General features: G+C 51.1%; 3 protein-coding genes across 4 annotated transcripts in view; all 3 read left to right on the top strand.

Moving 5' to 3' along the window:
- Positions 1-26,313, top strand: part of LOC308663293 (uncharacterized protein) — a 166,223-nt gene that overhangs the window by 79,196 nt on the left and 60,714 nt on the right. The gene's annotated exons all lie outside the window — the stretch shown is intronic.
- On the top strand, positions 941-25,430 carry LOC308663300 (uncharacterized protein). Its single transcript, XM_081319613.1, has 2 exons — positions 941-1,328; positions 22,631-25,430. The coding sequence occupies exon 2, from the start codon at positions 23,205-23,207 to the stop codon at positions 24,258-24,260; it is 1,056 nt and encodes a 351-aa protein (XP_081175739.1). The 5' UTR covers positions 941-1,328; positions 22,631-23,204; the 3' UTR covers positions 24,261-25,430.
- The window catches only part of LOC308663295 (uncharacterized protein), a 42,075-nt gene continuing 37,324 nt past the window's right edge, over positions 21,563-26,313 (top strand). Inside the window, exon 1 of the mRNA XM_081319606.1 lies at positions 21,563-21,712. The gene's annotated coding sequence lies outside the window, so the exon portion shown is untranslated. The remainder of the gene's footprint in view (positions 21,713-26,313) is intronic.

The raw sequence follows: 26,313 nt of genomic DNA on the forward strand, positions 1-26,313 counted from the left end.
TGGCAGAGTACTTGAGTAAAATGGTTTGGCTGAGATCAGCATATCTGGGACTGATTGGGGTAGATTTTAGGGATGATAAAAGTAAAGGTAAAGGTTCCCCGCACATGCGTGCTAGTCGTTTCAGACTCTAGGGGCCGGTGCCCATCTCATTTTCAAAGCCGAAGAGCCAGCGCTTGTCCGAGGACATCTCCGTGGTGATGTGGCCGGCATGATTAGACTAGACGCCAAAGGCGCATGGAATGCTGTTACCTTCCCACCGTAGTGGTCCCTATTTTTCTACTTGCATTTTTACGTGCTTTCGAACTGCTAGGTTGCCAGAAGCTGGGACGAGTAACAGGCGCTCACTCTGTTAAGTGGCACTCGGGATTCGACTCGCCAAACTGCCGACCATCTGATCAACAAGCTCAGCGTCCTAACCCACTGAGCCACCGCGTCCCTACTTAGGGATGATACTGGAATATAATTCTTTTTCTATTGAAAAGTTATACAATACATTTTTTTTAAAAAGACAAAACCCCTCCTCACCCCCTCCCCTCTCCCCAACCCTCCCCAACACCTCCCTCTCCTCCCCCTCCCCCCTCCCCGACTTCCCAGAGCTCAATACAGGGTATAAAAATACAAACAATCATAGTCTACCTTATGCAAACAATAAAATATTAAATCTATCACACTTTAACTCTTATAAAATAACTACAAGCAATTTAAATATCACATCAGTACTTATTCAAATGCTAGATGAAACGTTTTAGTCCCATACTGGAATATAATTCTGTCTTATTTCACTTAGGATGTAGAACTGGCTGGAAGAGTCTCCACTGATCCCCAAGGGCTTCCTTGTTGCCTGATGGCACATTGTGTTCCCCCCACGGATACTTTCCCTTGGTTTAGTTCCTGCAAGTGAAGCTCCTGGCTCAGTTGCAGCGACGATGCGAGACCCCCAAAGGGCAGACTCGGGCTAGATCATCCTGTAGAAAAGTGACCGATTTGGTGGCTAAAAATGGAACACGGCTCTTAATTAAAAACATCTTAGAAACGCCGGAGAAAGAATGAGCGTATTTTCAGGCTCTCGTCACTAGGTGGAGCTCTAACACAACAACAGCGCCTGGAAAACTCCAATTTAATCAGCATCGCTGCTGGCTGAGTTGCGACATCCAACCAGAGGAAAGCAGCTAAGGTCAAAGGGAGTGGAAACCATCGAGTATTGCTAGAAAGGATGTCGAGGAGAGGACAAGGGCTGAGGAACGTCCTGTTCCGAGTCATCCACGGGAGGATGCAGAGATGTGCAGCGGCTCTCCTGCTCTTCCCAGGGACGAAGCAGCAGCTGGAAGGTGAGTGGAGGGCAGGTCGGAGGAGGAGAAGCCAGGAGCAAGTAGATTTCCTGGTTTCCTAAACGGCGTAAAATCAGAGCAAGCAACGAGAATGAAAGAAGTCGGCTGCTGCTGCTACATATTCCTTCCGTTTCCAAAGTATTAATCATGCACTTATGCTGCATGATTAAAACTTCTGCCTGCAATTTTCTGCTGGGAGTTGATGTCATTCCAATGTTCCAGTTTCCTAACAGTGACAACAATTTACCAGTGGAACAGTTTCCCTCTACAAGTTGTGGGTGCTTCATCATTGGAGGTTTTAAAGAAGAGACTGGACAGCCACTTGTCTGAAATGATATGGGGTCTCCTGCCTAAGCAGGGGGTTGGGTAACAATTTATTATTTATTTATTTATTGGGACTTATATGCCACCCTATCTCTCGAAGGACTCAGGGCGGCTAACAACAATAAAATGCAAATAGGATACAAATATTGAGAAGAAATTAAACTATATATAGCCCCAACTAAAACCAATAAAACGTTAATACAATTCCCACAAGGCCCTTTCCAGCTCTATTCTGATTGATATACGTACATATATGGATGCAGAAATATATAAATTCTTAGGTGTCTATTTCTGTGGGCGTGTGAATTTTATAAAGGAATCAATATTTTAACTTGAATTTTGCTGGTCTTCTATACGCCAAGTCAATCATAATAATGTAATGGTTCCGATAGATGAAACCTATCAAAAGAATTTGTGAGGCAGAATTCTTCCTTAACGTACAACTCCCACCCCCAATTAACTGTCATAAATCACATTCCCCAATTATCTTGAAGTGCAGGCTTTCTCCTCAGCTCCACAGCCCACCACAGCGCTGTTATTATTATGGCTAGCAAAGCTTACATTCCAATCCCCCCCTCTCTGCTGCACCTAATTTCGAAAGTAAGAAAAAGCATGTTAAAGGAATTGAGAAAATGTGTCAAAACTCGTCCTGCAGCAAGCAGGGCAGAGTGCCGAACACAGGAACGAGAGACTTCCGCTGCGATCTGCAAGCACTTTATTTCTTCAAGGCAACAGCCGCAACAAGAAACAAAGCCAGCGTTGGCCGCTATCTGCAGCCAACGCTATTATATACACACCCAAAACCCCCACCCATACTCCACCCAAACACGCCCACGCCCTCCCATTCTCTATAACTTCCCCACCCCTCCCCCACAGGTCCCTTTGCCCATCGCCCAACCAGGTAAGCCTCCTCCCGTGCATGGCCGCCACCATGCTCCACCCCCTCACCACCTCCCTGCCGTGCCCAACTCTGAAACTCCCCGTGGTCATTCATAGCTCCCGAAACAGCGGTCCTGCTATCAGCCGTAAGCCCTGAACCCTCCCAGGCCGCCGTGAGTGGGCCCGAGCCTCCGCCGGTCAGCTGTGCGGAAGAAGACGTCCGGGGCGGCGGGGCGGCCTCCCGAGCCTTCCGGGCTGCCGACGCGCCGCCAGGCAAAGACAGCTGTTGTGCGGCGGGGGAGGAGGACGACCGAAGCGACGGCGCGGCCTCCCGAGCCTTCCGAGCCGCCGACGCGCCGCCAGGCAAAGTCAGCTGTTGTGCGGCGGGGGAGGAGGACGACCGAAGCGACGGCGCGGCCTCCCGAGCCTTCCGGACCGCCAACGCGCCGCCAGACGAAACCAGCTGTTGTGCGGCGGTGGAGGAGGACGTCCGGGGCGGCGGCGCGCCCCCGGAGCCTCCCGGGCCGCTACAGAGCCGGTCCCGTCCGGCACGGTCTCAGGAGCCTCGCAGTCCGCCGGGGAGGCAGGCAGGTCCAGCGGGCGGCAGGCAGGGAGTGCTGGGGAGGTGGAGGGACCCCCCCTCGAGTGTCGGGCTCCCGAGGCCCGACATGCTGCCCCCTCTACCAGGGGCCCACCTGGAATGCAAGAAGAGAGAGGTGAGTGCTCCGTTATGTGACCTGCAGTCTCCCCCTGGGTCCCTCTCGGCTTCCCTGGATGTTTTCGGTGGAATGCGCGGAGAAGGCGTGGTGCGCACACATCCCCATCCCGCACCCAGGTGGCCTCCTCCATGGGGTATCCCTTCCAGAGCACCAAGTATTGCACTCGTCCCCTCCGTTTTCGGGAGTCCAGGATCTCCTGTACCTCATAGTGGTCGCCGTGTACAGGCCCTGGGCCGCCCTCCCCCACTGCCACAGAGGCAGTTGTAGCAGGCTTCAGCAGGCTACTGTGGAAGACGGGGTGTATCTTCCCAAGGAGGGGAGGTAGCCGCAGTCTGACGGTGACAGGGTTTACCACCTGTATAACCCGGAACGGCCCGAGATACTTGGGCCCTAACTTCTTACAGGGCACCTGCAGCCGCAGGTACTTCGTGGAGAGGTATACAAGATCACCTACTTTAGGGAGTGCAAATGGTCGTCTTTTTCTGTCTGCCTGCTCTTTGTATGTCTCTGTAGCCCGCTCTAACGCCTTCTTTGCCATCCCCCACACTTCCTCCAACTGGTGCATCCACTCCCCAGGTGTGCAGGATGCTGGGGCACCCTGTTCACAACCTGCGTTCGGGACGAATTCGTAACCTGAGACTACTTTAAAGGGGGAGAACCCAGTGCTGCTATGCACCGCGTTGTTGTAGGCTACTTCCGCAAAGGTTAGCAGATCCACCCATTCAGACTGCTGATATGAAACGTAGCAACGCAGGTACCGCTCCACTGCCGCATTTGCACGTTCCGCAGCCCCATTTGTTCTTGGGTGGTACGCCGAGCTCAGGCCCTGTGTCGCTCCGATGTAACGTACAAAGTCCTTCCAGAACCGGGCCGTGAACTGCACCCCTCGGTCCGAGATAATACGTCGTGGCACCCCGTGGAGACGGTAAATGTGTTGGACAAACAGCCAGGCCAACCGGCGGGCCGAAGGCAACCCCTTGCAGGGGATAAAATGGGCCTGTTTCGAAAATAAGTCTACCACCGTCCACAAAACGTTGTACCCCTTGCTTTCCGGTAGTTCGACCACAAAGTCCATGGCAATGTCCTGCCAAGGCCGTATGGGGTCCGCCACCTGTTGCAGAAGGCCTGCCGGTTTGTTGGTGGAGGGCTTGGTGGTTGCACAAACGCGGCATCTCCGCACATAGCTCTCGATGTCTCGCCTCATGGTTGGCCACCAGAACTGGCGGCGAGCCAAATGTAGGGTTTTTACGAATCCGTAATGGCCTGCCTGCCTGGCGTCATGGCACTGATAGAGCGCTCGATCCCGTACCGCCGCAGGCACATACAGTCTGGCCCCGTGCCAAGCTACGCCATCCCGCACTGTGAGAATATCGGGGTGCGCCTGCATCCACTCATCAGTTGCCAGTGCCCCCTCGCAGGCCTGCAGGAAGTTGTCTGTTATAGCGTTGGCCTTGTGCTCCGCCCCGTCCACCGGGCGGGGTGGCGGTACCAGTGCTTGCACCACCTCCTCTTTCTGGCAATCATATTGAGGTAGCCGGGACAAGGCGTCTGCCTGGAAGTTCCTACCTCCCGGCACATACTTGAGCCGGAACCGGAAGCGCCGGAAGTACTGGGCCCACCGCACGTGCTTGGGGGACAGTCGGCGAGGCGTTTGTAAGGCTTCCAGATTTTTATGATCCGTCCATACCTCGAACTCTTGGCTAGCCCCTTCAAGCAGATGTCTCCACGTCCCCAAGGCCCAGCGGACCGCGAAAGCCTCTTTCTCCCATATAGCCCAAGCCCTCTCCGCGGTGGTCAGTTTCTTGGAAGCAAAAGCGCAGGGCCGTAGCTCCCCCGTTGCATGCCGCTGCAGAAGGACTGCTCCAACAGCCACGTCACTCGCATCGGCCTGCACTACGTAGGGCAGGTCAGGATCCGGGTGTTGTAGGACGGGCTCCTTGGCAAATTGTGCCTTGAGCATCTCAAAAGCCTGCTGGCACGCAGTAGTCCATGCCAGCCTCTGCCCTGGCCGCGGCGGTGTTGCTGAGTGCTTTGTCCGCAGCAGATCTGTGAGTGGCAAGGCGATGGAAGCAAAACTTGGGACAAACTGGCGGTAAAAATTAGCGAAACCCAGGAAACTCTGCAACTGTTTTCGGGTTCGTGGGGCCTGCCATTGTTGGATGGCTTCCACCTTCCCTGGGTCCATCTCCACCCCATTTGAAGACACCCGATATCCCAAATAGTCCAGCCGGGACTTGTGAAACTCACATTTAGAGAGTTTCACATATAATTGGGCGTCCCTCAGTTTGGTTAGTACACACCGAACCAGGGCGACGTGCTCTTCCAGCGTTGACGTGTATATGAGGATGTCATCAAGGTAGACCAGGACCCCCCGGTACAAATGTTCATGCAGGACTTGGTTAATCAATTGCATGAAAACCGCGGGGGCTCCCTGCAGACCAAACGGCATTACCCTGAACTGAAAGCTCCCCAACGGGCAATTGAAAGCCGTCTTCCATTCGTCGCCAGCCTTGATCCGGACACGGTAGTACGCCTCCCTGAGGTCTAATTTGGTAAACACCCGGCCCGTAGCCAAATGGGCCAGGAGGTCCTTCACCAGGGGGAGGGGGTACAGGTGCTCCACACATACCGCGTTAACCCCCCGGTAATCCACGCACAGTCTAAGGGTCCCGTCCTTCTTCTCCCTGAATAGGACAGGGGCCGCCATCTTGGACCGGGCAGGCTGGATGAACCCCCTCCGCAGGTTCTTATCTATGTATTGTCGAAGCTCCTGCATCTCCCGGGGTGCCATTGCGTACATTCGGGGTTTCGGCAGTTTCGCCCCTGGTTCCAGTTCTATGGCACAGTCCGTGGGGCGGTGGGGCGGCAGAGCATCACACTCTTTCTCGTCAAAGACGTCTGCTAGATCGCCGTACTCCCGTGGCACCTGTATCTCACGCCCAGCTCCCACCCCCGCGGCCCTCTCAGGCCCACCGGCCCCCTCCGGACCCATGAAGGTATGCTTTGCAGGGGGCTGGGGGCCCGTCCCTAAACGGAGATGTCGGCACCCCCCCTCCCACCAGACCGTGGGACCCCATCTGTCCAACCATGTGAGTCCCAGGATGACCGCCTCCGTCATGGACGGCACCACGACAAATCGTAGGGTCTCCCAGTGTGTACCTAACTCCATCCTCACCGGTACCGTCACATGCGTGATGGGAGCCCCGCCCAGAAGGGACCCGTCCACCTGCTGGAACCGGAGGGGTTTGGGGAGCCGCTGAAGGGGGATGCCGGCCTCCCTTGCCGTTTCCAGGCTGATAAGGCAGCGCGTGCTACCTGTATCGATCAATGCTTTACATTCCCTCCATTCGCCTGTTTGTGGACTTGTCAACGTCACAGGCAACACAAAGGGGCACACTGGAGCACTTACCATCGGGTCCTCCTCGTACTCATGGTCTTCAGACCCGTCGGATGTATCGGTCCGCCCATCCGCCGGCCCCTCTGGGCGCAGCGGGGTTGACGTTCGGGGTGTCTTGTCGGTCACCTGGTACACCGTTCTGGAACGCTCTGCGGTTCTCCTGGGAGTTGGGACCCGCGCCACCGGAGGGTTGGGCCCCGGCCGGGGCGGTGGTAACGGGCAGTCCACTGCCCGGTGGCCCGGTTGGTCACACCGGAAGCAGCGAAACGTTGGACGGGGCGCCGGTAGGGGGGCGGGTTGTGACACCACCGGCCCGGGCTTCCGGCCCTCGGTTTTCGGCTCTCCCGCGACCCTCCATGCTCCAAGGCCCGCTTCAGGCCTGCCCCGGGTTTCCTGCAAACCAATATCTAGCTCCACCGCCACCCTGAACCAGTCCTGAAGCCGTGCCGGGACCCCCCGCACCACACATGCCCGCCGGAGAGCTCCATCAAGGCCAGCCCGAAAGTGATGTACCAGCAAGCGCTCGGGCCACGAGCGCAGCCTGCCCGCAACCCTGCGGAACTCGTGCACGTACTCCTCCGCTGGCCGTCCTCGCTGCCTGATGGTTAGGACCTCGGCTTCCGCACGGTGCATACGGGAAACATCTTCGAACCGGACGCGTAGGGCATCCAGGAACAGCCCAACGTCGCCGAGTTCACGGGCGTGGTCACTGTAAAGATCCGCTGCCCAGATCGCGGCTTCTCCCTGAAGGCATGCGGTGACCGCCACCACCATCGCCCACTGTGATGTGTAGGCCTGGGCATACCCGTCTAGATGGTTAATCACCTGACCCAGGAACATAGCCAGGCGGTCGGGGTGGCCATCGTAGGTTGCGGTGAGCGGTGGGGGCCCCCATACCACTCCCGGGCCCCAATGCCCAACAGACGAAGGGGCTTGGGCCTGGGACACCCCCGCCGGTCTGGGTGCCGGACGACCAGAGGCCCGGACAGGTGTCGGCCACGCTTCTCGCCCCCCTTGTGCCTGTGTGGGTGAGGGCCGAACACCACCCTCCCCGGGCACCTTGAATTTCGGGCTAGCCAGTCGGAAACGAGACGTTGCTGGCTGACTGGGTGCCCCCCCAAGAGACCACTGGCCTGTATCTCCTTCAGGGCCCATGGCCGCCCAGGTACTGCTGTCACGTGCCCCGACCTCTCCGAACCTATCCCGTAGCACGTCCATAGTCTGGCTACCCGGGGCGGTTGAGTAGCTCCATTCCTCGCCGTCGTCATCGGTCAGCCGGCGCTCCCTCCAACCCAGTGGAGCCCCACTGGGCCGGCCCGTTCGCCCTTGCTCGTGTCCTGTGCGGCCCAGGACCGAGCTCATCCACCACTCTCCTCCCAGGGTCTGGCTGCTAGCACCCTGGGACTCCACCGCGGGGTCTGCTGGTGGTGCTCCCCGCACCTTAGGCCGCACAGCCGGCGGGGCGTCCTCCACTTCCCCCTCCTCGGGTGGTGGTGCCTCCGCCCCGGCCACGCCGGCCTCCTCCAAACCAGTCTCCAAGGCGGCTCCTTGCAAGCCCTCTGCCATGGCACTCAAAGCGGAACACAGCAGAAAGGCAGAAAGGCCCCAATGCTATGGGGCAACGCTGGCTTTCTGTCAAAACTCGTCCTGCAGCAAGCAGGGCAGAGTGCCGAACACAGGAACGAGAGACTTCCGCTGCGATCTGCAAGCACTTTATTTCTTCAAGGCAACAGCCGCAACAAGAAACAAAGCCAGCGTTGGCCGCTATCTGCAGCCAACGCTATTATATACACACCCAAAACCCCCACCCATACTCCACCCAAACACGCCCACGCCCTCCCATTCTCTATAACTTCCCCACCCCTCCCCCACAGGTCCCTTTGCCCATCGCCCAACCAGGTAAGCCTCCTCCCGTGCGTGGCCGCCACCGTGCTCTACCCCCTCACCACCTCCCTGCCGTGCCCAACTCCGAAACTCCCCGTGGTCATTCATAGCTCCCGAAACAGCGGTCCTGCTATCAGCCGTAAGCCCTGAACCCTCCCAGGCCGCCGTGAGTGGGCCCGAGCCTCCGCCGGTCAGCTCTGCGGAAGAAGACGTCCGGGGCGGCGGCGCGGCCTCCCGAGCCTTCCGGGCTGCCGACGCGCCGCCAGGCAAAGACAGCTGTTGTGCGGCGGGGGAGGAGGACGACCGAAGCGACGCCGCGGCCTCCCGAGCCTTCCGAGCCGCCGACGCGCCGCCAGGCAAAGTCAGCTGTTGTGCGGCGGGGGAGGAGGACGACCGAAGCGACGGCGCGGCCTCCCGAGCCTTCCGGACCGCCAACGCGCCGCCAGACGAAACCAGCTGTTGTGCGGCGGTGGAGGAGGACGTCCGGGGCGGCGGCGCGGCCTCCCGAGCCTTCCGGACCGCCAACGCGCCGCCAGACGAAACCAGCTGTTGTGCGGCGGTGGAGGAGGACGTCCGGGGCGGCGGGGCGGCCCCCGGAGCCTCCCGGGCCGCTACAGAGCCGGTCCCGTCCGGCACGGTCTCAGGAGCCTCGCAGTCCGCCGGGGAGGCAGGCAGGTCCAGCGGGCGGCAGGCGGGGAGTGCTGGGGAGGTGGAGGGACCCCCCCTCGAGTGTCGGGCTCCCGAGGCCCGACAAAATGGCTGCATTTTCATCATTTGTCAGAGCAGAAACATCCAATGTTAGCAGCATTGACAGGTTAAACTAGAATTTTGATGTTTTCATGGTAAAATATAGCTTGTTTTTTTGCTGCTTTCACACGTTCTGTACCCATTTGTTAAACAATAATGAAACTAACTCATTATATGAATCTTACAGATAAAGAGGATGCCAGGAAGAGCGCTCTGCACAACAGAGAATGAGAAGCAACATTAAAATGCAAGACAAACTATCACCCAAATCCTTTTCCACTTCCTGCACGAAGTTTGAAAACTCTTCTCCTTGCTCATCAGAGGAGACACAAGGGAGAGAATAACAAGAACAAAGTCTTGAGATGGAAAAAATAAACTATTTGCAACTCAAGGAAACATTACACAAGAAGTCAAGAGAGATAATATCCAAATAAAGAAAAAGTGGAAATAACTGGAAGTCATTGGGATAGCCAAAATGGGCAAGTATTAATTAAAGCCTTTCAGGAAGGTAAGAGTGAGATCAAAAACATTTTTGGCCTCCTCAAGAATCCAAGAATATTAGGGTTGGAAAACCCCCCACAAACTGCTTATTGTGGGAAAAATAGAGGTTGCAGATCACAGCTGATATTGCAGAAGACGATCCACCCGGTGAAAAATGATGCAAATGTTTGGAGTTCGGCAAAAGCTTTAATCCGAATAGCTCCCTTATGATTCATGGAAGGAGCCATACAGGAGAAAAGCTCTATTAGACGACCCAATGTGAGAAAAAATTTAGCATGAACACTAATATGGAAAGACACAAGAGGTCTCACACAGAAGAGAAACCATATGAGTGTCCAGATTGTGGGAAAGGTTTCAGTTGGCATTCCCTCCTGGTGCAACATCGGAGGACTCACACGGGAGAGAAACCATATGAGTGTCCTGATTGTGGCAAAGGTTTCAGACAGAATTGTTACCTGGTCATACACCAGAGGAGACACACGGGAGAGAAACCGTATGAGTGCCAAGATTGTGGGAAAGGTTTCAGTTGCAATTCTGACCTGGTAAAACATCAGAAGACTCATACAGGAGAGAAACCATATGAGTGTCTGTATTGTGGGAAAAGTTTCATTCAGAATTCAAACCTGGTGATACACCAGAGGACTCACACAGGAGAAAAACCATATGAGTGTTCAGATTGTGGAAAAGGTTTCAGTCACAAATCCCACTTGGTAAAACATCAGAGGACTCACACAGGAGAGAAACCATATGAGTGTCCGTATTGTGGGAAAAGTTTCATTCAGAATTCAAACTTGGTGATACACCAGAGGACTCACACAGGAGAAAAACCATATGAGTGTTCAGATTGTGGGAAAGGTTTCAATCACAAATCCCACTTGGTAAAACATCAGAGGACTCACACAGGAGAGAAACCATATGAGTGTCCGTATTGTAGGAAAAGTTTCATTCAGAATTCACACTTGGTGATACATCAGAGGATTCACACGGGAGAAAAACCATATAAGTGTCCGGTTTGTGGGAAATGCTTCAGGTTTAAATACAAGTTGGTGATACACCAGAGGATTCACACAGGAGAGAAACCATATGAGTGTCTGGATTGTGGGAAAAGTTTCATCCAGAATTCCAACCTGGTAATACACAAGAGAACTCATACAGGAGAAAAACCATATGAGTGTCCAGATTGTGGCAGAGATTTCAGTAGTAGGTATAGACTTATAAATCATGTAAAGTTACACATAGGAGAGTAACCATTCAAAAGACCAGATTATGGACAATGTTTTGCAGCAAATTCCTCTTACTACAGAAGAAATTCCACATGAAAAATTTGTTCTTGAATTTTACTTCTTTTCTCTTACTGGAAGCCTAGCTAATAAATTATTAATTTCTTGCATGATTGTTTTTAGTCCAGCGGGTATAATTAAACCTGAGAGAAGAGATCCGAGCTTCCTTTGTTTGGCCCAGTGCAGTTGTTCCCTTTCACGGACTCAAGGTGAAGTGTTGTGCTGGGCCAGTGAAAGCGAGCTTAGATCTGTATTACTATGTTTGCCACCTTGAGTTATTTCTACATATAATAAATGCAGGGTATGTGTTGTTGTTAAGGAAATGTATGTGGCACCCCAACTCATAGTGACTCCACAAGATTTACAGAAATAAAACCTGAATACAGAAACCAATAGACCCCATACATTGCAAATAGAAAATGCAAAGCCCCCACAGTTAACATTTACTTGCCCTATAAATACACGGCACCTCTAGCAACATTGGTGGCCTTTTGATTGTCTGGGAGTCCCCAAAAGGTGATTCTTGGTTTTGTTCAATTTAGAAGTTAACTAGGCCTCCTGGCCTTACTAACTACCCATTGGGAACCCCATATTAATACAACATATCATATGTGCGGCCAGAATTTGAAAGGCACGTTTAATATGGCAGAGTACTTGAGTAAAATGGTTTGGCTGAGATCAGCATATCTGGGACTGATTGGGGTAGATTTTAGGGATGATAAAGGTAAAGGTTCCCCCGCACATGTGTGCTAGTTGTTTCAGACTCTAGGGGCTGGTGCCCATCTCATTTTCAAAGCCGAAGAGCCAGCGCTTGTCCGAGGACATCTCCGTGGTGATGTGGCCTGCATGATTAGACTAGATGCCAAAGGCGCACGGAATGCTGTTACCTTCCCACCGTAGTGGTTCCTATTTTTCTACTTGTATTTTTACGTGCTTTCGAACTGCTAGGTTGCCAGAAGCTGGGACAAGTAACAGGCGCTCACTCTGTTAAGTGGCACTCGGGATTCGACTCGCCAAACTGCCGACCATCTGATCAGCAAGCTCAGCGTCCTAACCCACTGAGCCACCGCGTCCCTACTTAGGGATGATACTGGAATATAATTCTGTCTTATTTCACTTATCTATGTATCAAATTGTTGTATTTTACTCCAATTTTATTTTAATTTGTTTTTATAGGGTTTTATTAATAATTGATGTTTGAAATTCTGTATCCTGATATGGCCTATGGCAGGGGTCGGCAACCTGAAAAAGGAAAAGAGCCACTGGGAACCGGTTCCATCACACATAAAAAAAGTGGGAGCCGCGGGCATTCTTAGCATTCCTAGGCTCTGACTCCGAGGTCGTCGTCGCCGTCTCCGCTGAGCAGCGCCGCTTGGAAGAGAAAGGGAGCAGGACAGGCACGCTCACCCCAGCGGAGTGGCCGGCCCTCGTTTTAGTACCGAGACAGTAATCGCTCCCCTCCACCCCCCCAATGCTCCCGGTTCTCCCGTTCGCCCGCCGCCCCGCTTTCCTTCCTGAATTTTGCGCTTCCTTACCCAACTCCAAACTTTCTTTAGCGCTCCTGTGCTTTAGGAGGGGGAACCAAAGGCGGAGCCGTTTCTCTCTCCCCCCCCCCGCTTTTGCCGCTCCCCCACCCAACCAGTATCCCGCTTCTCCTTCCTCTTTCCCCCCCTCTTCCTCCCTCTCTCGTGCTTTACATACACACACACGCACACACAAAAGCACAGAGAGTTCCCCTTCCCCCTTGTACAGGAATGAAAGGCCCACCGAAGTAAGCCCGGCCTCTTCACCGCACCAATCCGCTGAGGAGGTTCTTTCAAGCGGGAGACGGGCAGAGCAAGATAGCCGAAGAAGAGACTCCTCAGACGGCGCCGTCTTTTTCTTCCCCTTCAGCTGCTGGCTCTGAGCCCCAGCTCACGGGTCTGCCTGGCGGCTTTGCGCGAAGCTTGCCGGGGTCGTTTTGAGATTTACACGTGTCGTACTTGGGGGGAAAGGGGTACCCGACCTATTCCGCCCCCCGTTGAACGAGCCAGGGGAGGGCAAGAGCCTCTGCGGGCAGGGAGGGAGGAGCAGCGAGAAAGGGACGTTTGGGGTCTCGCCAAGCGGTGTAAGCCGAGGAACCCCAAAAATTGGTTTGAGTAGAAAAGGAGGAGCTTTGGCAGGGAGGGAAGTGAGGTTGGAAAAGCAGGCCGGGCGAAGGAAGGGAGCGGAGGCAGCAGCTTTGCAGATGGGCCACGGCAGCTTTCCCAAGAAGCGGCGCCGCTGCCCGTTCGCACGGAGGTACGCGCGCACCTCTCCAAAGGTTTGGGGAGGTGCGCACACACCTCCGCCCATTCGGAGAGGTGCGCGCGCACCTCTCCAAACGGGCGGTGCCACTCTCCATTTGGAGAGGTGCACGTGCACCACTGCCCGGTCGAAGAGGTGTGCGTGCACCGGGCGGCTGGGAGCCGCAGGAGATGGCTCAAAGAGCCGCAGGGGGCTCCGGAGCCGCGGGTTGCCGACCCGTGGCCTATGGACTAATCAATAAACTAAAATAATTATTAAAACCAAATGCATATATAACAAAAACCTGGTTTCAGTTCAAGCTTCTGATGTGCTGGCGCCTCTTCTTATCCCAGTGCTTAGTAGGAAAGCTATATATTCTTTGCTTTACGGAAAACCAGGAGGATAAAGGCCTGCCACACTTCAGGGGGAAAAGTGTCTCATAGGGCAGGGTCTGCAACAGAAAAGGCTCACTTGCTAGCTCCTGGCTGCCATCCTTTCATTGCCCTCTTTTGCCGCACTTAGAAAAGATCTTAATCTGTGGAAATGCCTTGAAATCCTCTGCCAGGAAAATCTCTCATGATTTTCTTCTGCATAGCAAACTGCTGTTGATAGTAAAAAGCAGCCCAGGTGTCCACATTGCTTAGTGAGGGCAATCTTGGCAGTTCCAGTTGCTTTTGCAACTCTTAAGACCCGTGGGTCATTAAGTGAGGACCTCATGAAATTGTGGTGTGGGAAGAGGTAGGAGTTCCAGTCAAGCAAGCTAGCAGTTGAGAGCTATGGACAGGTGGATGGTTTTCACGCCTCCTCCCTTTCAGGGCCTGGGGGAGGATCGGGCCTAAAGACTCCAGCAGACTTTCTGCCTAAGATTCCCACTCATTTCTTAGGCTGAGGCCTTAACCTCTACACCAGGGGTGTCAAACTCAATTTTATTGAGGGCCGCATCAGCATTTTCCTCTGCTCAAACTGCCTTGATTAGGATGGTATATCTCCTTTCTCTATTCCTAAACTCTACATTTCTCAAATCCTAATATCCATAGCTACCTCTTCTCCCTCCCTCCCTCCTCTCTCTCCCTCCTCTATTTATCTAGCTGTCTCCAATCGTTTCCTATAAAGTTCAGTGTCTCTTTTATCTTCTCTCTCTGCTCCAGCAAGACCATCCAGAGAATCTCCCTGTTCTTTTGCACAGATGTGAGCCATCTGGGAGGAAAATGTTGGCCTGAGTTTCTCTGAGGAATCAGGCCAGGATTCATTGTTAAGAAGGGTTTTCTTCTAGTCAGCCAAGGAGACACAATTTCCAAACACTAACAATTACTGTCAAGTATAAGAATCACTTGATAGAAAGAAGGAGGAGGCATATACTGTATGATTTTTTTTCAATTTCATGTTTATTGATGATTTTGTATTGGTATGTTTTGAATATATTAAACTTCTAATTAAAAAAAAGAGAGAAACGCCTTTGTGTGCACATGCATACTACCGTTCTTTTTAAAATGTTTTCAAAGATTTCTTTGAAAAGTATATTAATTTTTTGGGGAAAAAGGCCTATTGTTTTTACAGAACTGTAGGAAGACATATTAGCCTGTGAAGAAAATACATTGTATATATGTAAAGACCCACTTCAATCTGCATCTTAAGAAAAACAGAACTCTTGGAAGCGGTTTCTTCCAACAGGAATTTTTATTAAGAGAAATTGACTGAAGGGATGCTAGACAGGATCTGGGGGATCCCCCCCACCATTAAATGTTTTAAAGTGTTCCCAAGCAGCCCCCCCACCCACAGTTTTTCCAGGCGATTCAAAGTGGCAGATTTCTAGGTATTACTTCAGGAAAAATAACATCAGTCCGGCTCCATCGGCACGATCATTCAATCCTCTTATTGCCCAGATTCCAAGTGTTGCATCTTTCCCCCTCCCCTTTTCCCTCACTGTCGGTAAAGAGAAGAGCTTCGGAGAGTCATAGGATGAAAGGCGGATGGCTACATTGTTATGGTTAGAAACCCTGAAGTGAATCAACAAAAGGTTACTTTGTATTGTATACAGGAAGTGAAAGTAGTAAAACCCCCATGCATACCCCCTCCCCTTTTTTAGTGTGACAGAATCCAGGAGATAGTAAGGATTGGTTTTTAAATCAGAATGGATAGAAATGAAATATAACTGTTTTCTGACATCCTGCTCCGCTTAAAAATAAGATAGATCCATCTGTAAAGAAAACAAAACAGGTATAAAAGTTAGTCTGGCTTGTTAGGATACTCTGAATGAAACTTCTTTAATAGCTTCAGGGCTTTTACATGACGTTTATGGACCCACTCGTTTTGTGAGGAGGGGAGGTGTTTCCATGCTACTATTGAGTTGTCCCATGGTACCTTCTAGAGTCTAGGCTAGGATTTCTTTTATTTTGAAGTGTTGTTCTCCTTCCACCATGATTGGAGGTGGTAGTGGGAATTTTTGGCTGTAATGGTGACTGTTGTTCTCTTTTCAGCAAACTGCAGTAAAAAATTGGGTGTATTTGTCTACGATTTTTGGGTAATTCTAATTCTACTGTTACTGGGTTTATGATTCTTTTAATTGGAAAAGGTCCTATATATTTTGGTCCAGGTTTTTTACAGGGTTGTAAGGGTTTTAGGTATTTTGTAGACAAATATACCATTTCACCTATAATGAATGGTGTGGGTTCAATTCTTTTTTTATCTGCTTGTGCTTTATATGCTTGCCTAGCTTCGTCTAGGCTTTTCTAACTATTGGCCAGGTGTTTTGTAATTGTTCTATCCATTCTTTCAGTGATGGGATTACCGGTTCGTTTGAGGTTAGTTCTGGCATGGGGTTGAAACTTTGACCGGTAGCTATTTGAAAAAGAGTGTAACCTGTGCTGGAGTGGACTGCATTATTATAGGCAACTTCTGCGAAAGCTAGTAGGTCCGTCCAATTTGTTTGCTGGAAATTAGTAAAGCATCTTAAATATTGCTCAAGCACTTAGATTTTTCAGCTTGACCATTTCCCTGAGGATGATGACTGGATGTCAGTCCCTGAGTGGTCCCTCAAAGGGATAAAAAATTCCTTCTAAAATGCTGACGTAAATTGCACTCCCCTATCAGATATGATGTGTTGTGGTGCCCCATGCAATCTGTAAATATGCTGCATGAAAAGTTTCGCTAAGCCTTTTGCCGTGGGAATCTTTTGGCAAGGGATGAAGTGCACCTGTTTGGAAAACAAGTCTGTGACTGTCCAGATTACAGTATTCCCATTGCTTTCTGGTAATTCCACTATAAAATCCATGGCTATTTCCCTTCAGGGGGCTGAGGGATTTGCCACTGTTTGTAACAGTCTGGGTGATTTCCCTTGCAACCTCTTTGCAGTATTGCAAGTCGGGCAGCTGGCCACGTAACTTTCTATGTCCTTTTTCATGGATGGCCACCAAAATTGCCTTTTAACTAAGTGTAATGTTTTTTACAAATCTAAAATGCCCTGCTGATTTGGTGTCATAGCAAAGCTGCATGAATGTGATCCTCTGGGTGGTTGGTATATATAACTTTTCCCCCACCCAAGATAGTCCGTCCTTCATTGTGCACACGTGTTTATTTTTCTGCAACCATTCATCCGTTTCGAAAGTTTTCCGGAATTCAATTCCAGTTTGGCTATCCAACTGCGGTTTTAATTTAGCTTGGGCTCTGGTAGTTACTGGTGCTGCCAGTTGTGATTCTGCTATAAGTTGTTTAGAATCGGTGGCTCGTGTGCTGTTATATTGGGGAATTTTTCTTCCCGGCAAATGCTTGAGTGTAAAGCAGAATTGGTGAAAATGTTGGGACCAGCAGGCTTGCTTGGGGTTGAGTTTCCTGGTGTTTTCAATGCTTCCAGATTTTTGTGGTCTGTCCACACCTGAAAAGGGATTTTATTCCCTTCGAGGAACTGACACCACGTAAGTAATGACCAACGTATCCCGTAGCCTCTTTCTCCCACACAGGCCAGCGCTGTTCCGTTTTGGTCAGTTTCTTGGATGTATATGTGCAGGGTTGCAATATCCCTTCATCCCACTGCTACATCACTTGCATCTGCATGTATTATAAAGGCCTTATCCATGTCTGGGTGTTTCAGAATAGGTTCTGCAGAAAAGAGTCTCTTTAATCTCTCAAACGCCGCTTGGCATTCCATTGTCCATTTTAGTGGCTGACTAGGCTTTACTGAGGATACTCCCTTCATTTTTAATAAGTTTGTGAGGGGTATTGCTATATGGGCAAATGAGGGGATGAATTGGCGGTAAAAGTTTGCGAAGCCCAGGAAACACTGCAGTTGCTTTCTTGTGCGAGGTAGTGCCCATTCTAATACTGCTCTAATCTTCTCTGGGTCCATTTCAATGCCCTGTGGGGATATGTGATAACTCAGGTAGTCTGTTCTTTCCTGGTGGAATTCACATGTCGAGAATTTGGCATATAGATGAGCAACTCGCAGTTTCTTTAAAACCGTTCTGACTAGGTTGACATGTTCCTCTTTTGTTTCAGTGAAGATGAGGATGTTTTCTAGATAAACCAGGACCCCCTTAAATAGGTGCTCCCTTAGTACCTCGTTGATTAATTGCATAAATACTGCAGGGCCCCCTTGTAATCCTAATGGCAAAACTCTGAACTGGTAGCACCCCATTGGGCAATTAAATGCAGTTTTCCATTCATCCTTTTCCTTAATTCTAACGCAGTAATATGCTTCCCTTAGATCAGACATGTCAAACACAAGGCCCGCGGGCCACAAATGGCCCGCCACATGATTGAATCCAGCCCACACAACTCTCCCAGAAATTACAAAGGTCCGGCCCCCACCACCTTGGCGCTGGCCCAGCTGAGCACTTGCTCAGTAGGAGGCAAGTGCACGTGGGCTGGTGGAACCCAGTACCATTTGCATCTCATTAGTCTCCTGCAGCTCCAAAAAAAAAAGTGGAGGAGGAGGAGGAGGTAGGAGGTAAGAGGGAGTGAGGTGGGACGCGGGGGGGGGGGAGGACGAGCAACACCCAGCTGGTGAGGGGGAGAGATGCCCAGGCAGGAAGGCAGACTTGAGGTAGCCGGAGAAAGAGCCACAGATGGCTCCTCTGCCGGGCTTCTTTCGCACACGGGCTTCTTTGCCGGGCGCTGCTGAGAGTGAGAAGAGGCGCCCGACCCGGATCCTGCAAGGCCCGGCTGAGATGCACCCCCACCAGCGGAGCCGCTCCGGTTTCTCTGCCGGGCATCTTTCACACACGGGCTCCTCTGCCGGGCTTCTTTCGCGTGCGAGCTACTTTGCCGGGCGCTGCTCAGGGCGAGCAGAGGCACCTGGCCCGGATCCTGCAAGGCCCGGCCGAAACGCGCCCCCAGCAGCACCCAGCAAAGTAGCTCGCACAAGAAACAAGCCCAGCAGAGGAGCCCGTGTGTGAAAGAAGCCCAGCAGAGGAGCCGGAGCGGCTCTACTGCTGGGGGCACGTCTTGGCTGGGCCTTGCAGGATCCGGGCCAGGCGCCTCTGCTCGCCCTCAGCAGCGCCCGGCAAAGTAACTCGCACGTGAAAGAATCCCAGCAGAGGAGCTGGAGCGGCTCTGCTGCTGGGGGCGCGTCTCGGCCGGGGCCTTCCAGGATCCGGGCTGGACGCCTCTGCTTGCCGCTCCGGCTCCTCTGCCGGGCTTGTTTCACGTGCGAGCTACTTTGCCGGGCGCTGCTGAGAGCGAGCAGAGGTGCCCGGCCCGGATACTGCAAGGCCCGGCCGAAATGCGCCCCCAGCAGCACCAAGCAAAGTAGCTCGCACGAGAAACAAGCCCAGCAGAGGAGCCCGTGTGTGAAAGAAGCCCGGCAGAGGAGCCGGAGCGGCTCCACTGCTGGGGGCGCGTCTTGGCTGGGCCTTGCAGGATCTGGGCCAGGCGCCTCTGCTCGCCCTCAGCAGCTCCCGGCAAAGTAGCTCGCACGCAAAACAAGCCCGGCAGAGGAGCCAGAGCAGCGAGCAGAGGCGCCCGGCCCGGATCCTGCAAGGCCCGGCCGAGACGCGCCCCCAGCAGCGGAGCTGCTCTGGCTCCTCTGCCTGGCTTGTTTCGCGTGCGAGCTACTTTGCTGGGCGCTGCTGAGGGCGAGCAGAGGCACCCGGCCCGGATCCTGGAGGACCCCAGCCAAGATGCGCCCCCAGCAGCGTCAGGCAAAGTAGCTCGCACACGAAACAGGCCCGGCAGAGGAGCCTGTGCATGAAAGAAGCCCGGCAGAGGAGCTGGAGCGGCTCCGCTGCTGGGGGCGCATCTCGGCCAGGCCTTGCAGGATCCAGGCCGGGCGCCTCTGCTTGCCGCTCCGGCTCCTCTGCCGGGCTTCTTTCACGTGTGAGCTACTTTGCCGGCCGCTGCTGAGGGCGAGCAGAGGCACCCGGCCCGGATCTTGCAAGGCCCCGGCCGAGACGCGCCCCCAGCAGCGTAGCCGCTCCGGCTCCTCTGCCAGGCTTCTTTCGCATGCAATTCTGGGCCAGGTGCTTCTGAGGGCAAGCAGAGGTGCCTGGCCCGGATCCTGCAAGGCCCCGGCCGAGACGCGCCCCCAGCAGCGTCAGGTAAAGTAGCTCGCATGCAAAACAAGCCCGGCAGAGGAGCTGGAGCAGCTCCGCTGCTGGGGACGCGTCTCGGCCGGGCCTTGCAGGATCCAGGCCAGGCGTCTTTGCTCGCCGCTCCGGCTCCTCTGCCGGGCTTGTTTCGCGTGCGAGCTACTTTGCCGGCCGCTGCTGAGGGAATATCTCTGGAGAGGAGCATAAGGTGGCAGGGAAGCTGCATGAGGGAAGGCTGCTCCAACAAGCCAGCATCCTTTCCACGCATGAGTGGAAATGGGGATTCCCTTTCAAGAAGGGCCAGCCTCCCTCATGCAGGACTGGGAAGTGCTGCTCCCTGCCTCCTCTTGCTCTCCAGAGATCTGTCAAGGCAGAAGAAGGAACACACACACACTCTCTCTCTCTCCAAGCTTGGAGACTAGGCGGCTATCTACATCTGAGCTAACAAACTACCAATCATGCCTGGGCTTGGGAAGAAGGCCCTTTCCATCCTCTGCACATGCTTGGCTGCAGATGTTTGGGGAGGTGAAGAGCTTGTGGGGCAATGAGATGTCCCCACATCAAATTAGCTGGTGCAACTTGTTCTCTCCTGACCCAGGCATTTCGAGTAAGCTGCGCTGAGTGAGCAGCATTGAGCTGGCCACGCCCACCGGGTCACACCCACTTGGTCACGCCCACCTGGCCACGCCCACTCGGCCCCCTGAGGGCAACCATAACGCTGATGTGGCCCTCAGTGAAATTCAGTTTGACACCCCTGCCTGAGATCTAGTTTAGTAAAAAAAAAATCCTTTGGAGGGGTGTGATAACATGTCCTTCATGAGGGGTAAGGGGTATAGGTTGCTTTCACTGATTGTGTTCCGTAGGCAGTAGGCAATGCATAAGTGTAAAGAGCTGTCCTTCTTATCTCTAAAGAGGACCAGAGTGGCCACTTTATGCTTGGCTGGCTCAATGAATCCCCTTGCTAGCTTTTTCTTTATGAATCTTTCCATTTCCTCCTTCTCCTTTGGGCTCATGGAGTACAATCTGGGCTTCAGGAGTTTTGCCCCGGGCTTGAATTCTATGGCACAATGTGTGGGTCCGTGGGGGGGGGCGGGGAGCTCATCCACTCTCTCCTCGCTGAAAACTTCACCAAGATCTCTGTATTCCTCTGGTATTTCAGATAGCCCCTTTCCTTCTCCCATGGATGCTTGAGAGCCACAGGAAATCAGTCATAAAGTTTTGGGTTGTAGTGATGAGAGCAGGACAACCCCTCCTCACCCCAACGAGAAAATACCTTGGGAAATGCAGGAAGAACCCAATACAAACTAGGATGTAAAACTGGCTGGAAGAGTCTCCACTGATCCCCAAGGGCTTCCTTGTTGCCTGATGGCACATTGTGCTCCCCCCACGGATGCTTTCCCTTGGTTTAGTTCCTGCAAGTGAAGCTCCTGGCTCAGTTGCAGCGACGATGCGAAACCCCAAAGGGCAGACTCGGGCTAGAATCTAGCCGCTAGATCGCCCTGGAGAAAAGTGACCGATGTGGTGGCTAAAAATGGAACACGGCTCTTAATGAAAAACATCTTAGAAACGCCGGAGAAAGAATGAACGTATTTTCAGGCTCTCGTCACTAGGTGGAGCTCTAACACAACAACAGCGCCTGGAAAACTCCAATTTAATCAGCATCGCTGCTGGCTGAATTGCAACATCCAACCGGAGGGAGAGCAGCTAAGGTCAAAGGGAGTGGAAACCATCGAGTATTGCTAGAAAGGATGTCGAGGAGAGGACAAGGGCTGAGGAAACGTCCAGTTCCGAGTCATCCACGGGAGGATGAGAGAGATGTATAGAGCGGCTCTCGTGCTCTTCCCAGGGACGGAGCAGCAGCTGGAAGGTGAGTGGAGGGCAGGTCGGAGGAGAAGCCGGGAGCAAGTAGATTTGCCTGGTTTCCTCATTGGAGGTTTTAAAGAAGAGACTGGACAGCCACTTGTCTGAAATGATACGGGGTCTCCTGTTTGAGCAAGGGGTTGGGCTACAATTTTTTATTGATTGATTGATTGATTGATTGGGACTTACATGCCGCCCTATCTCTCGAAGGACTCAGGGCGGCTAACAACAATAAAATGCAAATAGGATACAAACATTAAGAAGCAATTAAACTATATATAGCCCCAACTAAAACCAATAAAACCTTAAAACAATTCCCACAAGGCCCTTTCCAGCTCTATTCTGATTGATATACGTAAACATATGGACGCAGAAATATATAAATTCTTAGGTGTCTATTTCTGTGGGCGTATATATGTGAATTTTATAAAGGAATCAATATTTTAACTTGAATTTTGCTGGTCTTCTATACGCCAAGTCAATCATAATAATGTAATGGTTCCGATAGATGAAACCTATCAAAAGAATTTGTGAGGCAGAATTCTTCCTTAACGTACAACTTCCACCCCCAATTAACTGTCATAAATCACATTCCCCAATTAGCTTGAAGTGCAGGCTTTCTCCTCAGCTCCACAGCCCACCACAGCACTGTTATTATTATGGCTAGCTAAGCTTACATTCCAATCCCCCCCTCTCTGCTGCACCTAATTTCGAAAGTAAGAAAAAGCATGTTAAAGGAATTGAGAAAATGGCTGCATTTTCATCATTTGTCAGAGCAGAAACATCCAATGTTAGCAGCATTGACAGGTTAAACTAGAATTTTGATGTTTTCATGGTAATATAGGTTGTTTTTTTGCTGCTTTCACACGTCCTGTACCCATTTGTTAAACAATAATGAAACTAACCCATTATATGAAACTTACAGATAAAGAGGATGCCAAGAAGAGCGCTCTGCACAACAGAGAATGAGAAGCAGCATTAAAATGCAAGACAAACTATCACCCAAATCCTTTTCCACTTCCTGCACGAAGTTTGAAAACTCTTCTCCTTGCTCATCAGAGGAGACACAAGGGAGAGAATAACAAGAACAAAGTCTTGAGATGGAAAAAAATAAACTATTTGCAACTCAAGGAAACATTACACGAGAAGTCAAGGAAAGAAAAAGTGGAAATAACTGGAAGTCATTGGGATAGCCAAAATGGGCAAGTATTAATTAAAGCCTTTCAGGAAGGTAAGAGTGAGATCAGAAACATTTTTGGCCTCCTCAAGAATCCAAGAATATTAGGGTTGGAAAACCCCCCACCAACTGCTCAATGTGGGAAAAATAGAGGTTGCAGATCACAGCTGATTTTGCAGGAGACGATCCACCCGGTGAAAAATGATGCAAATGTTTGGAGTTCGGCAAAAGCTTTAATCCGAATAGCTCCCTTATGATTCATGGAAGGAGCCATACAGGAGAAAAGCTCTACTAGACGACCCAATGTGAGAAAATTTTTAGCATGAACACTAATATGGAAAGACACAAGAGGTCTCACACAGAAGAGAAACCATATGAGTGTCCAGATTGTGGGAAAGGTTTCAGTTGGCATTCCCTCCTGGTGCAACATCGGAGGACTCACACAGGAGAGAAACCATATGAGTGTCCTGATTGTGGCAAAGGTTTCAGACAGAATTGTTACCTGGTCATACACCAGAGGAGACACACGGGAGAGAAACCGTATGAGTGCCAAGATTGTGGGAAAGGTTTCAGTTGCAATTCTGACCTGGTAAAACATCAGAGGACTCATACAGGAGAGAAACCATATGAGTGTCTGTATTGTGGGAAAAGTTTCATTCAGAATTCAAACCTGGTGATACACCAGAGGACTCACACAGGAGAAAAACCATATGAGTGTTCAGATTGTGGGAAATGTTTCAGTCACAAATCCCACTTGGTAAAACATCAGAGGACTCACACAGGAGAGAAACCATACGAGTGTCCGTATTGTGGGAAAAGTTTTATTCAGAATTCAAACTTGGTGATACACCAGAGGACTCACACAGGAGAAAAACCATATGAGTGTTCAGATTGTGGGAAAGGTTTCAATCACAAATCTGACCTTGTGAAACATCAGACGACTCACATAGGAAAGAAACTGTGTGAGTGTTCAGATTGTGGGAAAGGCTTCACTTTCAGTTCCGAACTGGTGGTACACCAGAGGATTCACACGGGACAGAAACCATATAAGTGTCCAGATTGTGGGAAATGTTTCAGGTTTAAATACAAGTTGGTGATACACCAGAGGATTCACACAGGAGAGAAACCATATGAGTGTCTCGATTGTGGGAAAAGTTTCATCCAGAATTCCGACCTGGTAATACACAAGAGAACTCATACAGGAGAAAAACCATATGAGTGTCCAGATTGTGGGAAAAGATTCATCCGGAATGCTGACCTTGTAATACATAGGAGAACTCACACAGGAGAAAAACCATATGAGTGCCCAGATTGTGGGAGAGATTTCAGTAGTAGGTATAAACTTTTAAATCATGTAAAGTTACACATGGGAGAATAAACATTCAAACGCCCAGATTATGGACAGTGTTTTGCAGAAAATTCCTCTTATTACAGAAGAAATGGCATGTGAGGAAAAATTTGATCTTGAATTTTGTTTCTTCTCTCTTACTGGAAGCCTAGCTGAGAAATTATTAATTTCTTGCATGATTCTTTTTAGTCAAGCATGTCATTAAACAAGAGAGAAGAGATCTGAGCTTCCTTTGTCTGGCCCAGTAGAGTTGTTCCCTTTCACAGAGTCAAGGTGAACTGTTGTGCTGGGCCAGTGAAAGCGAGCTTAGATCTGTATTAGGTATATTTGCCACCTTGAGTTATTTCTACATATAATAAATGCAGGGTATGTATTTGTTAAGGAAATGTATGTGGCATCCCCACTAATGGTGACTCAACACCATTTACAGCAATAAAACCTTAATACAGACACCAATCAAGCCCATATATTGCAAATGGCAAAATGCAAACCCCCCACATTTAACATTTACTTGCCCTACAAATACAAGCAAGATTTTGATGGTCTGGAAATCCCCAAAAGGTGATTCTTGCTTTTGTTCAATTTAGAAGTTAACCAGGCCTCCTGACCTTACTACGTACCCATTGGGAACCCCAGATTAATACAACATATCTTAGGTACGGCCAGAATTTAAAAACCACGTTTTAATATGGAACAGTACTTGAGTAAAATGGTTTGGCTGAGATCAGCATATGTGGGCCTGATTGGGGTAGATTTTAGGGGTGATACTGAAATATAATAATATCTTATTTCACTTATCTATGTATCAAATGGTTGTATTTTACTCCAGTTTCATTTTAATTTGTTTTTATAGGGTTTTATTCATGTTTGGAACTCTGTATTCTGATATGGCCAATGGGCTAATTAATAAACTAAACCATTAAAACCAAATGCATATAAACAAAAACCTGGTTCCAATTCAGGCTTCTGGTGGGCTGGCACCTCTTCTTATCCCAGTGCTTATGGGAAAAGCTAGATCTTCCTTGCTTCACGGAAGACTAGAAGGATAAAGGCCTGACACACTTCAGGGTGAAGAGTGTTTATTTAAGGCAGACATGTCAAACACAAGGCCCGGGGGCCGGATCCGGCCCACGAAGTGGTTTCATGCGGCCCCCGAAGCCATCCTGGAAACAGTGAGGGAACGGCCCCCACTGCCTTGGCCCTGGCCCAGAGACCCTCCTTCTGCCAGAGACCCTCAGATCTGTCCCACTCCTGCCCAGGCCCCCATAGGCACCCTTGATGCAAACGATGTAGAGCTGGCCATGCCCACCCAGTAGGCCGTACGCACTCTAGCCACGCCCACCCAGTAGGCCACGCCCACCCTGGCCATACCCACCCGGCCCCCTGAGGGCAACCGCAATGCTGATGCGGCCCTCAATGGAATTGAGTTTGACACCCCTGATTTAAGGGAAGGGGCTAGCAGCTTGCCCTCCCTATCTGACCTGGTCGAACAGATAGATGCAGAAATAATAAAGGTGGGACAATAAAGACAGGTGCCCTGTTGGCTCACTCCTTAGAATGCAGTGTTGCCGGCTGATTCTGCCCACAGCCTGGAATTCGATCCTGATGGGGCTCGTGGTTGACTCAGCCTTACATCCTTCCGAGATTTGTAAAATGAGGACCCAGTTTGTTGGGGAGAATATGCTGACACTGTAAACTGAGAGTGCTATAAAGCACTGTGTGTGTGTGGGGGGGGTGGATATGTGTAACTGCTACTGCTATTGCTATAATAAAGAAATAGCTTGAAAGCTGATGACCAGCATCATCAATTTCACCTTAAAGAAATGGATCCAGTGCAGCTCACACCACAAAGATGTTCCATGAGCAATCTAGGGACTCCCATTACTGTGTGCGCCGATGCATTCTGAACCAGCTGAAGTTTCATGGTGGCCTAGGGCAGTGATCTAAACGGGAGGGGACCAAGGCATGAGTGATCCACTTTGGGAGGCCTCCCTGGTCTAGGAAAGGACATAATTTTGCTCACCAGAAGAATCTCTGCGAAGCCCCTCCCCCAGCCATCATCTTTTAAAGCAGGAAACCTGAG

The sequence above is a fragment of the Vipera berus genome (assembly GCF_964194415.1).
Source record: "Vipera berus genome assembly, chromosome: 2".
In the NCBI taxonomy this organism is placed as follows: Eukaryota; Metazoa; Chordata; class Lepidosauria; order Squamata; family Viperidae; genus Vipera; species Vipera berus.